At 31.7% G+C, this 15,911-nt stretch overlaps 1 protein-coding gene across 1 annotated transcript in view; it reads right to left on the bottom strand.

Moving 5' to 3' along the window:
* Positions 1-15,911, bottom strand: part of LOC129987972 (calsyntenin-1-like) — a 240,061-nt gene that overhangs the window by 72,942 nt on the left and 151,208 nt on the right. The window contains exons 3-4 of the mRNA XM_056096022.1: positions 10,586-10,769; positions 8,964-9,172 (exon numbers count right to left, since the gene is read on the bottom strand). Of these exons, the coding sequence (XP_055951997.1) occupies positions 8,964-9,172; positions 10,586-10,769 (393 nt within the window). The remainder of the gene's footprint in view (positions 1-8,963; positions 9,173-10,585; positions 10,770-15,911) is intronic.

Below are 15,911 nucleotides of genomic sequence, written 5' to 3'. Positions count from 1 at the left end.
AAGCCTTGAATAATAAAGTGAATACTATGTGATTCCCCGACCTTGCAAGAGGCCATGCTTGAAACTTGATGGGCCGCCGATGAGCAGCTCCACCCAACATGAAGGAACAAACTACATTTGATGACATTGGACCTTTGCAAACAGCAAAGAACCCTCTAGAGAAGACGCATATTGGTACAGAAAAAGAATAAGTGAATAAACTTAAATAATAACCACATTTTAAAGACAAGATACATTCAGATATAAATAATTTCAATCAAAGGACAGAAAAATAAATAAATTAGAGTTAAGAAACTAATTGTTATTCCATGATTTCACAAATTGAAACTATCCCAGAAAATATGATAAAAAAAAAAAAAAAGACATTATCCGTTTACTGAAACTAAACAATGAAAAAAGGAACAAATATCAGAAAGCAAAACAGAAGACTGAACTTTTAATATTTCAATCAAATGTAATGCCTTCATTCTTCAAAATTTCCTTTATTGATTATGTCTTTAGAGTTCATAAATAGGAAGTAGTTAAATGCGATGATAGTAAGAAACGCATCCCAAATAATATTTCGTGACATAATTGTTATTGTAAAACAATCCAGAAATTACTGAAGCGCTATAAGTCGTCTGCTGTACAATGGATAGCAATTGGTTTAAATTCATATAGCGAAGTACATAAATAGGTACAGATTCAGGTGCTTGTGATCCCCTAAATAAAAGAAATAGCAGTTGTTGGTTCCTGAATGCATATCTAAGAGCAATGGCAATTCGTCGATTATCAAAGCAAACTAATATTTTATCAATATGCACACATTATTTATCCCTAAAGCTATTCCATTAAATAGAAAGTGCTTAAGTCATCTAGTTAGCGTATTTATCTTTCATGCCAAATATTAATAATACAGACTAAGCAACTCTCAGACTCTGTTTTCCTGGGGGATGCGGCAGTTGCCATGGATACTTGACGAACTTGCGACTTCTTCCTTGTTCTCCCCGGATGCAATAACATCCCCTCAGGAAGTCATTACTTGCTCTTTTTTTCCCTCTCCTTTCGCTGGTACAGGCGGGTGACATTCTCTCCCCAGCGTCCTATTCTAGAACTTTCGCTTATCTGGTACACAACGGTATGAACGACTTCAGTTAATTGAAGCTTTGATTGGGGGAAAATGTAAGGACGAAGATGCCACAAAAGTGCATCCATTTTGTTTTATTTTGCATGCCTTTTTGTAAGGCTAAAAGCAGTTATAAAGCATGGCATGAAGAAAAATCGTTTTTACCATTACGTCGTAAAGATTGAAATAGCATTTAAGTAGGTTGATTTGTAAATATATATAGTTCAATAATTATTAAGAAAAGAAATACACTTTGAAAAGAAATTTAAGGAAGGAAAGATATAAACTTATAATAATACATATATTTAAATGCGGTGTAAGTTTTTTCCAACGCGATGCTTACAGTTTTATTCAATTATATATTTCAGGGTATTGTTTCAGCTTAACTCTTTCACTACAAATCCAGCCCAAACTGCCCATGCAAATTCTATACTCTCGGGCCCGTTTTTATTTTAAGCGAAGAGTGCAGGATGTAAAGCGATGAGATCCTTGGTGATAACTTGTTTTACATTCTGTACATCTGATTTGAAATAGAAATTAGCCCTTCAATAAAGAATTTGCACGCCCAGTAAAGCAGGGTCAGTAGTAAAAATAGTTAATAGATTATTCAAGTAAAAACCTAAAACATCTCTATATTCACTTTAAGAAATCTAATTGATTATTAAGAAAATATTTAAAGAAATTACAATTTGACATTAAAAAAATTTAATAATCTCGTCTGTTGCCAATCGGAACGTCTCGATACGAAATTGAGTATTTGATTTCAAGAGGAATTTTTGGTTGTTGTTGATTTTCATTTTTTAATACTAATACCGATTTACTTATCCGAAGTATCCAAGTATTTAAAGTGTTCGAAAAAACTTTACTAATAAGGATTAAGGTGTTTGAAAAAACCAACGGAAAAAAATAATGGACTTCAAAGAAATGATAAAATAAAAGGTGCTGAATTTGATTTTTTAAAATTTAAAATATTTTAACAGTAAATGTTTAAAAAAACTCAACAAAGGAAATAATTTAAGGTCCATTAGTAGATGTAGTTTAGGAAGCGAAAAGTTGAATTTATTTGATGCTATTTTAATCTCTCATTGTACATCCTCTATAATTACAAATAACTAGGTTAAGGCAATGGGAAAAAATACCCATTGCCTTCAGCAAAATGATACAACAAGCGTAGGTAATCACTGGGGAATTCAATAAAGGATTTTTTTTTTTTTTTAAAGTGTACTAGTAATTTCAGCGCCAGCAAAGCAAATACGTAAGCCGATTTCAGAATTTCAATGCAAACTTCTGAAAATATAATCTTAATAGGTATAAACTGCCTTCAGCAAAATGATACAACAAGGCAGAAGAGGGGAAAATAATACTGCAAGGAAAAAAACCGTCTTAAAGTTTATTTTTTGTGAAGATGTGAAAGGAGGAAAGAGGGAGAAAAAAGCCACCCAATTGTTTGACCGAAGAAGACTTAAGAAATAATAATAAAAAAACAAACCCTATCCTAAAACGAATCGAACAATGGGAGAAAGGGAAAAAAAAAAAAAAAAAAAAAAAAAAAGCCAATACTTTCGGTGCCGAGGAATTACTATTTTTGGTTCTCTTTCTGAATCTCGATTCCTTCGATCCCTAAGACCTGTGGGAAAAGCACACGCTGGAAGAGATTTTTCTTCCATCTAATTCTTCCGCGGCAGCCTTTATCGAATTCTTTGAATCCATTAAAACAAGGGATAGAAGGGGGTTTGGGGTAGGGGTAGGGAAGAAAGGAAAAAAGAATGGATAGCTTGAGTGAGATGAGTTTACAGATGTGTTCGGACCAGTTCCCAGAAGGAATTTCTCGCGTAAGAACAAATATTGGAGGAACATAAAGTTTGTAAGAACTTTTAAAAATATCATTAAAAAAATGGAGAAATTATCAGACTGAAAGATGGTTTTGCAAGATTAATATTGCCAGTAAGTTAGGTGGTTATAATATAAGAAGGGAGGGGGTGTGAGTAACTCATGAATGGTATAAAAAATACAATATTAGCTCTAAATTTTTATATTTCATATATTTGCAAGAGATTTATAAGAAATTGGCAAAAATTTGAAATTAAGAGTTTAATAAAAATTTGATAGAACTATAATATTCTAAAATGAACATCAGCTGAAATTCTGGATGAAAAATTTAATTTTGCCTAATATTTGTCGAGTTAATAGGTGAAGTAAAAGTTAAATTATTTTAAAGTCAGGAAGTGTGTCAATTAAAATATTTTTTTTTATCACATCATCTTGAGTTAAGAATACGAGGTGCAAACTCAATGCACGCATATAAATTGAAAATGAAAAATAAGCATTTACCTCCCGTTAGTCATAGATATTGTTTAAACTTAAAAATAACTTATCACCAAACGCTTGCTAATTGTAAAAATATTCATCAAACTGATGACACGTTGGAGAAAGGAAGTGGGGGGAGGGGTTTGTGCTTGAGAAATATTATATTTCTGTTTTGTTAAGATGCAAAAAAATTCTGTGGATTGCCGCATTTACGAATTCTCACTTGAAAACAAAAACTTTATTGCAGCCAATATCTATAATCACTGCGCCTAATAGACGATTAATTGTATGCAGAGACAGGGTTGCCACTTAAATCTGATTTAAAAAAATCCCTGTGTTTTCCTGGTTTTTTCCTGTACATATATTCAAAATGAGACGAAATGCGCGAATAGCACTCATGTGCTAGTTATAACTGAATACGGTTATAAGGAGTGGAAAAAGCAGGGAAGGAAACAAGAAATTAACATTATTCCAAATAATAGCATTAAAAGAAGATTTACATTAAAAAACCAATTTCTCTTTATTTATTTTCTAGAATTTAGCAAGACAAAATTTATATATTAAGGGGTGGATATATTACCTCTCGTGCTCTTTAATTGTAAGTTGATCAAAATTAAGGGATCAGATGAAATAAAACACAAAACATTTTTGTTGTCATAATACGGTCATTCAATGAATACTTAACAAAAACATTACAAAGCAAAATGATTTTTTTTTATTTATTGATTTTTCCCAATTTGAGTATTTGGCCCTCAATTTCTGCAGATTTTTCAATTATTAGTTTCATGGAGCTAATGGACTTAATCCAAAACAAATAAATTACGACATTTCTGTACGACTTAACGAATATTTTTATCTATTTCACATATGTTAAATAGTTAGTGAACATATATGAAAAATAGTTCCGATATATCATTGAATGCATTAAAGGACGAATGTGGTACAATATGTTTTAATGCCCATAATACTTAAAATAACCCATTAACTTAAAATTCCCCGTCTTTATGAAAATTTTCAAATTCCCCTGCATTTTCTCGGTTTTTTCCCTGTTCTCCCGGTGACATGCCAACTCTAAGAGAAGTCTTGCTTTTACATAAGTATTACACTTGTGATTCAGATTTTAAAATATGAAATACCGAATTTAATTTTCCCTTTAGTATTAATAAGCTTTTCTTTGAAGTGGTAATGATAAAAGAGACTTCACCAATTAAATTGCATTTTGCGTTTATTTCATGCAAATTCTGCATTTCAATAAGAAGATTTAGTCTTTAAAAGGAAGTTCTAAAATTCATTACATTTTAAAATCTCTACATTCACTCGAAGTAGGCCTCGGGAGATGTGCAGATAATTCCACTTTAAAACTTCTCGGATGTCACACTGAAAGTTTGTTATGATTAGTACTCCTCCCTTGTATTCTGCTAAAGCGTGTTTAGGACAAATTTTCTTTCTAAAGTTATTTTCTAAATGAAACAATACATGGTGTCTGACCCATGAGAATCTGAAAAGTACGAGCTTAGTTATATTGCACAGCTGCTATTTTAATAAACTCATTACAAGATATAATTAATTGTTAATTGTATATCCAGACAACGCGACTCGTTTGCTCAAAAATATGTATTCTTCTCTAATTACTTCTAACGAAGTGAATTTTCATGTGCCTTTTATGCGAGTGATAATAAATGAACCTACAAGAACACACTCTAGGCGTGTTATGGAGAAAAAAAAGGTTTCAATCTTGGAATTGCGCCGTGAAATAAACAAGACGTTTTAAGTTTCATATTTAATTTTAGCATTAACTCTGGCATTTTTTTCAGCTTGTTACATGAAAAGAAAAGTTTAAATGCCAGAGTTGAAAAATTAAAAACTCTGATTACCAGAGACGAAAATAACTGATTTAAAAACTTGCATATTTTGGAATGAAGCAGGAGGATTTTCCTTTTAATTTTTAAAATCCCGACAAATCTAAAAGAAAGTTGTGTAAGATTTCTTACTACCTATACAGAAGGAAATCGGCCAATCAAAGAAGTTTCATTGTAAATAATTTTTTCAGTCAAATATACAAACTTTTTTTTTTAATCAGTAAATTTAACATGCCCCTTACCTTAAAGGAAAAACATTAAAAAATCTTGAAAGATAATCTAAATCATTCCGAGATGAAATTACTACACATACATTTATCAGATATCGAACGTTAATTTTTTGAATAAATTGAAAGGTTTTAAAAATCAAATTATTAGATAATTGTTCGCTTTATCACTACATCACAACCTGATGATTGTTTTAAACCAAAGGAAATAATCTCCTCAAATTTTTTTCACACTCTTTCTAATAAACATATCATGCCAGAGAACGCCTTGCATGACATTGACGTACAATTGTTACAAAACACTAACTTCTGGCGTGAATTGAGTGTTTTTACTGAATCTATCGTGTCATCCTTGGCGAGATTTTTGACAGTTAATCCGATGCAAACGATTAATAGTATCCGAAAATCGCTATTTGTGCTTTAGACACGTTTTCCTCAATCGATTGAAACAAAACTACACATGCAGTCATAAAATTCTATACCAAATTTGATATATTTAAGCCATTGTGTTTTTGAATTATCGCGTTTACTTGTTTCTGAAAGTACAGACCGACAGACTCGTTGTTGGATTTCGCTCAACATTTGACAGTTGTCTGCACTATAAATGTTAAATCTGTTACCAAATTTTATCTATCTAGTTCTCTTCGTTTTGTAATTATTATATTAACTTGTATTCGAGCAGATGGACTTTCTCTGAACAAATCTTACTAAAATTTGATAGAAACCTGCAAATTTTGTGTAAAGACAATATACCAAATTTCAAACGTATAGCTCAAAGTGGTTTTGTGTTATCTTTGTGTCACAAAAGAATTCTAATTTTCTAAAAATTCGCTTATCGAACTTTTTCACCATTATTATACTTTTTCTATACTACGTATACGAGAAAGTAAAAAGTTCTATTTTAAGAAAATATTTGAATATTTCTTCCAAAATTGATTTCCTACAAATGTTATACAAAAATTGCTATTATAGCGTATTAAAAGGATTTTAAAGAAATATTTGTTCTGTAGGACACTGCCTATTATCCTGAAAGCAAAACAAATTGCCACTACTGAAGAAAACAGTTTCCAGACATCGCCCCGAGCTGTGTCTTACTTAACTAACAGTTACAATTGAATGTTTCAGCGACTGTGGGTGACCTAATTCATTTATATCAAAAACTAAACAAAAACAGTGAAGAAAAAGAAATCACTGCAGATGCTTTCCAGGGCTGGTTACTTTTTATTTGATCCATAATTTTACCCGAAAGACCAGATAGCTGACGCATCAAAGGACACAGATGCAACAAAAGACGACGACGATAGATGATTTCCAGTCCAAATGACCAATCCTTCTTTTACAAGCACGAGATTGGATTTTTCAGTAGCGGAAACAAAAACACAGTAGCGACGTTTCTTTAAAAAACTTTTTCATCACAAGAGACGGATTCCAAGATGAATCACTTCCTGATGCAGAGCATCTGAACCCTGCCCTCCACCAGATGGGACTCGCTGGAATGATTTACAAGTGGGAAACACGAAATCTGACCTGACCTACTCAACCTCGCGCGAGATGGTGGCAGTAATTCAAGACATGTTTGGCTGCAACAATGGAACACGAATTACTCTGTTTATATGACTAATAAATACTATAAATTATGGGGAAGTCATGTATGATCGATGCGTTGCTGCTTGTTTTTTTTTTTTTCTCTTACAGAATTTTAGAACTTTTTCAGATCTTTTTGTGTTGACGTGGAAGGCATGATAATGGAAAAAGCGAAATGGCTCAGAAGATTTCTTCTCCTTCCTTTAAGCTACAAGGGTAAAATATCACCAAAAACATCACAATATTTATTAAATAAATCATTTTTTTTAAAATATGAAGCTGTAACAAATGTGAAGCACTTGCAAACAGTACAATCCATACATTTCTACACTAGCTCAAAGAGATGAATTTTTACTAAAAAAAAAACCAGGAATTAGAATGTCTGGGGACACGACAAGACATATATGATGCACAGCATGGAAAATGGTCGAACATTTTTTTTAACTGATGAAATCAGATCTTAAAGGCATTCATTAGCAGATGATAAAACTGAGGGGATATACGATGAGCACTATGTTGTACAAATATTTAGATCAGAGTAAATCTATTCAGCATCGTACATTAATTACTCCAACCCGCACTGAAACATACTATAAAATCTGAATGATCACACCGCTGAGACAGCATTGGCGGAAACTAAGATTGAGTCCTAAGGAACTCACTGGCCACGGTATAACCCTTCCGGTGGGAAGCACGTCCTGTCTTTGATAGGGGATAATCGACCCCACTCCATTTCTGTACTCCTCCAGGTGGCGAGAGCCTGCTATTAAGTCGGAAGCTACTCATCCTCATATCTGATGTGCCCTCAATGGGAAAATTTTATTCAGCATGTAATATCACAAAGTAAATAGCATATCAATGGTATGATATCCGTCAAACATATTTATAATATGAAGAAGTAGGTGGAATTTCGAGACAAAATGATTAAACAAGGGAAACATTACGATTTGAATAATATTCCTCAATTATAACAATATATATATTTTTCTTTTTTTTACCCGTTAGTACACATATAGGGGCTTTTAGACCTCATTGCTTCTTTCTTTCTTATTTTTTTTTTAATTTTTAGGAATTCTGGAAATTATAAAAGCTTGTACCAGTTATTTTCCGTACCTTCATAGGGGAGCAAAAAGAGAAGGGCTGCAGAAACCAGTGACATAGGGTTATTTTTTTTTACAAAAGGTTTGGGGTCAAACTGACACATAAATGTATTGGCACTTCAGATGTATTTGATGTTATCGCTATGACAGCGTACTGACATGAGAGACAGAGATAAAGAGATCTTCTCGCAAATGCTTCTACCGATATTGAAAAAGATGATATTCAGATTCACTGGTATTGATGAAACTTTGAAAAATAACATGATACACAATCGGAACAAGAAGTTGGTTCAAAAATTTTGAATATCGTAAGAAATCTGATAGAGAGTCCTTTTTCTTCTCACGAAAAATGTTCTCGCTTCCTTCTCGTTCTCTTATACAAAATGCCTTCTCTTTTAATATGCAAAGACTGTTTTGAAATTTATGACAGTCTTACGTACTTCATTCAGAATGTGATGATAAAAATTCATCACATTCTGAATGAAGTACAATAAAGATAGGTATATAAAAATAAAGGGCAGAAGTTATGCATTTTCCAAAACTTTTATGTATAAAGTTGTGTATTTTCCAAAATAATAATAATTCTTTGCCCATATTTTATTTTTTTTATGCAATATAACAATCAAATGAAGAGTAACTGTCTAACAATTTGGGATTAAAATGGTCCAACAAGCTTATTAATGTTCCTAAAATGGATGAGCTTGCTGAAGAATTGATATAAAAATAAATATCTTTTCAATTCAATATTAGGCTTTTATAGATTGATAAGGGAAACACTAACCTTCCTGATCGATGGTGAATGGCTGATCGTTGGTGAGTATTTCGTATTTGCAAATGTCGCTGAACTTGGCAGAGCAGTCGTTGTCGTCCGCTTCCACCTGTACGATCTTGTCGTAGAGCCGGTCCTCGTCCACGTCCGCGCTGTATGTTTCTTGGACGAATTCCGGAGCAAATTCGTTTATGTCCTCCACCGTCAGGTGGACGGTCACGCTGCAACAAAAGAGAACAATACGTTTAATTCGAGATAGACGGGGGGGGGGCATTCTTTTCATTAATACAAAGATGTTTCAAGGTTTATCAGAGTCATTTAAAAATGCTAATGAGCAAACAATATTTGGCTAAACGTTCAATGAAAAATTCAATATGCTTAACATTTAAATTATTTATCTTTAAACTTTACTATCAATGGATATAAAAATGAGATAATATCTATAAGAACACACACAATCCATCCTGTTAAATGTCCTATTACTAATCGTCACAAAATTATGAAATAGCTAAATTGGGAATTATTTTTTTTAATTATAATTCACAGAAATCATAAAACTCTTTTATGAGCAAGTTGCACTAAAAATATTGTGGAGAAGACTTACGTAATATAAATATAGATTTTATGATCAGTTAATTATATTAACACTATTTTGAACAAAACTAAGGCTATTTTAGGATGGATCAGGTAACTGATGACGGAAATCGTGCCTCATAAGCGATGTCATTATGATTTTTGTTTTTAAATTACAGTCTCATTAATAAGTAAATATCAAAGTCAAAGAGAAATTTTCAAAAATTTTAATTTCTGAATTTTAGCACATCAATCTGGTAAAAAGTAATAATGAATAGACAAAGGAAATGTTTAAGAAAGAAGGGGGGGGGGATGGCCTATTAGCAGCCAAAATAAGTCATCTTTCAAAATTTCGTATTTTATTTACATGCGATTATTTCAACAGTGATATTAGCAACAGGGCGAGTAATCAAAATTTATCTTAAGTACTTTATAAGCAACTTTTTACGAAAAATCTTACTAAAGCAGCTTTATATCTAAAAATTATCTTATTACACTATAATTATGTGTATTACAAAAAACACTCTTAACCTGCTATTCTATTAATATATCAACTCATTTGGAGAAAAAAGTTAAAAACATAAGAAACTAAAACTAGAATATAAAAATCAAGCTAATTTTATTCACTATATAAACAGAAATTTTTCTTTTATGTCAGAAATTTCATTAAATCTTTCAAATTATTCAGATTTCTTAAGTAATAAATAGCCTTTTTTATATCTTTAGCAAGAAAAATAAGTACCTGGGATAAAGAATATAAACAGGTTATTAAAAATAACCTAAAAGTTTTAAATGTTATTAAACATAACCAGTTTTTAAGGACTTTTAATAATGTTATGACCTGTAGCAAAACATTGACCAATGGAGTCAATTTAAGCAAATGAGTACATTAAATGCGATGCACCAATTTAATTTCGTAGTTCAGTGATTATTTTGTAACATGAAAGTTCCAAGGTAGCATGCAATTAGTCGCTAGGTAATATAAGAAGTTATTTCTACATATATAACTCGCAGCTCATGAAAATTCTCGATGCTATGTAAAAGTTAAGGAAAATGCTTACTTTTCAGATGAAAGCCCATCACATCCGACAGCAGCTATGTCAAACTTAAAGGCTTTTCTTTTTTCGCAATTAAGTTCTTTCTTGGCGACCAGTTTAGCTTCGCCAAGGGCCTTGTCCGTGATTTGCACCATGAAGGGGATTTCGCCATGGTGCTTGTTCGTAATCGTAAAGCTGCACACTTCATCTGAAAATAACAAAGACACCTTCAATATTTGACAAAAGCTGCACTAGTGGACACTTTTTTTTATATTTCAGGTCAATCCAGTTTAATAGTGGCCAACACTGAAATTATTATTCCTAGAAATTAATTCTCATCAGTGAATGTAAAGATTTACCAATGAATACGCTTCACAGCAACAATTTTTCGATACTAGAATTTTCAACTTATTGTTGCCCAAGAATGATTTGTGTAATCTGCTAGCAAACAGCGTCATCTAGAACGTTTTGTACTATTAATAATGTCATTTAGAATGAATAACATATATACTTATAAAACTATTGCATTTCATGAAGTTACACCTAGGTTGCGCCGAGAATACGGAAAGCAATACAAATGATACTTAATCCTACTAAAATCTAATTATTCTTTAAGCGTATGGAAGTTAAGACGTAGAAAAATTATTTTAATATGATTAAACCATATAACATTTTACATAATGAAAAGACATAAAGCCAAAATTTAGTACTGTAACAAATAAGAGGACAACCCTCTAGCGGCGATGGAGATAAATAGGTATTCAACCGCTAGCCGTTGGAAATGGAATGTCGTTAGGATTAGCCTAAATGGTGTGAATTGCCTTGTTTCTAATTCCTTGCAACTATATCCCATTAGATCTTAAATATAATTTTATTTTATTTGAGCTAATCGGCGTCTGTCATTCTTAAACCATCCAGTTACAGCACTACCTTTATGGGCCATGGTAACAAAGTTATATGCCTTAAATTTTTTTATAGAGTGATGCAGCTTTATTTTTTACCTAGACTGTAAAAGTAAGAAAAATATCGGTAAAGCACTGATACTTTTCTAGCCATCAAATAAGCCCCCCCCCCAAAAAAAAATTACTAAACAAAACGAGTCGTACAGTATTTAGAAAACACGTGAAATATAATTGAGATAAATAATTATCATTTACAGAAGAAAATTCTACAGGTAGGTATTTCAGTACTTTATGCATATGCTTCAAGAATATGTAACCTATTATAACATCTTATGGGAACGAATTACAATAAATTTGCAGGGCAGTCTGAAAAAGCTTTCAAATAAAGTAATCAAATTTCTTGCTATAAGCTTAACTGATTGTGATGTCATATAACAGAGCGTTTTTCCCTTATTCATTAATTATATATTTTATTACAATATGTACAGTTCTTAGTTTCTTACCTAAGCAACAATGCACTACAAATAAATTCAAATAGGTTATTACCAACCCTCTGGATTAATTCTTTATTAAATTAATAATTACAATGTTTCCATTCCTTTTTCTATACTGCTACATAATATTACTATAGTTCTCCTTTTAACTGAACATTTTCATTCTTATGATGAAATTAAAAAAAAAAAATTAACAAGAGAAGGTGTAATTTAATTAAAAGCATTTGTTTTGATTATAAAAAAAAAGCTAATTAAGTAAAAAAAGATTGTAAGAAGCTAGTACAATACTTTCTTTGTTTAATGTGTAAAAAACAAATATTTATATTATCTTCTGGAATTTCAGATGCGTAAAAACATGCGAAGTATTTCGTATTCAAGGTGGGGGGGGGGAGAGAAAACAAAAGAAACATTTATCCATCTGAACTTATTTTCATGCATTATTTATTTAAGCTATGAAAAAAAAAAAAAATCCTTATTTTTTTAAGTCGCATTTTGTGTTTCTTTATTTAAATTCCATTTTTTTTTAATCAGTTGGAGGAAAAACAAATTAGTCTCCTTCTAAGGTTTTTTTGCAACAGATTTGAATAATCCTACAGTTAATTTATATCTTTAATTTTTAAATCAGCTTTTGTAATGAAATGGTCTGATTAACCTACAGAATAAAGAATGTACAAGTCTCATTTTACACCAAAAAAAAAAAAAAAAAAAAAAAAAAAAAAAAGGGGGGGGGGTAAAAATTTAAAGGGGGAAAAACATTTGACTACGCAATATCAATATTCATAAAACAGTATGACTGAAAAACTTCAAAATTTCAACTCATTTTGAACTGAGAATTACACAGTTAATGATTTAAAAAGATACTGATATTTTTTATAACAATTTATCATAAAAAAATGATCATCCATGCTACGAATGAACAGAATACAGCAGAAAAAATCATAATTTAATTGAATTTATTCTATTTCTGATAGATTCAAAGAAATTCAATTTCTATATGCTGGTATTTGATTTATAAGTTACTTATTATTTTTGATTATTTTTAAAATCAAGCATAAAATGATTTAAGCAGCTACAGAATTACGATAAAAAAGATTTTCCTCATTTTAATATATAAGAATATTTAATAGAAGAATAAGAAGAAAAATACACAAGAATAATATATAGTTAAGATGTATTTTAGTCAATACATTCGTTCAAACAATATTTGATAGTTCACTTTTACAAAAGTAATTTTAATACCTTTTGTAACGGTTTGCTATCGTTCATTTATGTAAATTAAGTAACTGCAGTCGGATTGACGGAATCTATATATCTTCCGAAGTTGTACAATTATAGGGTAAGTGATTAAATAATTAAAACTATTCATTTGGATGAACATCACATCCTATACTTACCAGAATATTTATTAGCAAGACTCACAATTATTAAATACTATGCAATATATATATTTCTATAAATATTGTTGCTTAAACGTTGATATCTCTGATTTTCTATCCACTTTTCATCAGAAAAAGCTTTCCGTAAAAGAATGGGGGAGTGGTGTCACTGTATTACCTCCTTTCTTACAAGTACGCCAGAGATACTCCCAAAGGCCAACAAGTTCGATAAAAAAAAATCCATTAGACTCTCTTTCAAACTCCCCAAGCAACAGAGGCAAGGTGGCCTAAAACTAAAAACTTTCCCTACTTTCCAGCCTGAAAACCCAACTAAAAATATGCATCCCATATCGCTTCGCTCCATTTTCCAGCAGGCAGGGCACTCAGCGACGGGGCCAATTGCGTCGCAGGAGATTTGCAAACATGCTCGGGTACTCCCAGAGCAAACAGTGCCATCCATCTAGGGCTGTCTGCTGTGTGTCTTGCCACGATCCGTCACTGTCAACCACTCCACACCCACCCAAAGGTGCTACCACCCTGGGAGTCTCGAGTTGCAGATTTGTTCCCTCTGCAAACGACAATGGCGTTACCGAGAATATTATGGATTGTCTTAGCAAACAGGAACACGACAAACTGCACTAAGTTATTAACAAACAAGAAAAACTCTGTTTTTAATCACTGATGGATAGTTAGAAATAAGAGCTTACGTTTCGAACATACTGATTATCACATCAAGCTTTTAAAGACATTTCTAAATGTGCGCTAGAATCACTGACATGTCACCAAATAAATTGTAAATGCTAACTTATTCCGAGCTATTCTGGTTTTTATCAATAAACAATACCTCCAACTAGAAAGCAACATTTACAGACATTATAGCTTATTTTCTAATATTTGTTATATAGTATTGACATTTAGTGACAAATAATCGTCAAATAAGGTGCCAAACCCAGATGCCTAAAATTAAAGAATCTTTCAAAATCTTCATTGCAAAATGGCAATGCTTTCGTTTAATTGTTTAAAACGTCCAATTAAGAATCAATTTACGAACAAAAGATTACCTCTAGGTTGGGCTTTACATGAGCATATATGGAATTTTTCACACATTTCGTTTAGAAGTCATACAAAGCTGATTTTTAAAACTTTAAAATTGGGTAACTTATTTCTTTATATACATTATTCACATCTAACAAATTCAAATAATCTTTCTTTTTTTTTAAAAAAAAAATCATTAAACAATTAAACATTTCGATTTTATAATCTATAAATAATCATTAAAGTGCAACTAAATGTTGTACCTACAATGCATTTAATTCTCGATACTTTTAAGAACTGGATAAAGTACCGTAAAAGAATCGGTATATAGAGCAAATATATAGCTAATGCAATGTACATCTAAAATGCCACTTTAAACTGAATATATCTAGTCACAAGACTGTTGACTATCAATGGACACCAAGTAGCTATATTTATAATACTAAATTGCTCACATTCTAATGCTAATAAATACATTCTAAAAAATCATTTAGCGCAGAAAATCCTAACTGATGGTATCTCAAAATGTATACTTCAATGAATTCCTTAAGCTTGCAAGATTGCTATCTTTCAATGAATTCAAATACGAAATTACGAAAGCACTAAAGTTATTAATAAATTAATATCGGGAGTGATCTCTCCATAATTTTCTAGTATACATTCTATTAAATATTAATCTATTAAATTCTATTAAATGTATGAAATATGACTGGCATACCTCAAAATATGAACAACTTTCTTAACAGAGCATTCACTATTTGAAGAACGGATACGCAATATGTATAAATAGCGATGGCGTATACTTTGAATAAAATATTTCATGTTTGTCTGCCAAGGTACAATTATTTTCTTTAAATATTTCTTATTTCGTAATATAAATTATAACGCGGCATACCTAGTATTATCAATCGCATTTCATTGACGATCAACAGTTATGGATGAGCTTATTAGCATACGACTCCTGGAGATATTTCTTGAATATTAATCGCTGAAAAGCCGGCGTCCTTGCGTAGGGGTAACTCATCTTCCCCATGATCTGGGCGTCCCGGGTTCGAATCCCGGTTAGGGCATGGTTGTTCTTCATCTGTGTTCTATCTGTGAGGTGTGTGAATGTGTTCCTCTGTAAAAAGGAGTTGTACAAGCGAATGTGTGCGAGTTTCATGAGCTGGAAGTCAGACTTCTGCCTTCGGGTGCTCAGGTGTTCTTTACCCTCAGAAGTTACTGCACTCGCTTTCCGTAGTAACGCGGACACGAACGTCTTTTTCATCACCGATTAAATCCAAAATTTGGCAGAGAACTACAATTGTAGTCACGAGATCGCATATCAAAATTTATTAATTCAAAGCGTTTTTGAACTATTGCAGCATTTTGTGAAATGTGATTCAGAATTTCATATGGATCTGTACTTTAAATACTAAAACTGTAAACTAATTTTTTTCTTCTTCTAAATTGTTACGTTATTGAATTATCGCGTTTGTATACATATATGCTTGTGAAAGTACTGATCAACACTTGGTCAACTCTTTGGTGGATATATCAAACT

Source organism: Argiope bruennichi, chromosome 10 (genome assembly GCF_947563725.1).
Source record: "Argiope bruennichi chromosome 10, qqArgBrue1.1, whole genome shotgun sequence".
Taxonomy (NCBI): Eukaryota; Metazoa; Arthropoda; class Arachnida; order Araneae; family Araneidae; genus Argiope; species Argiope bruennichi.
Note: the sequence above shows the minus strand (reverse complement) of the source record. Positions and strands in the feature narration are given on the sequence as shown.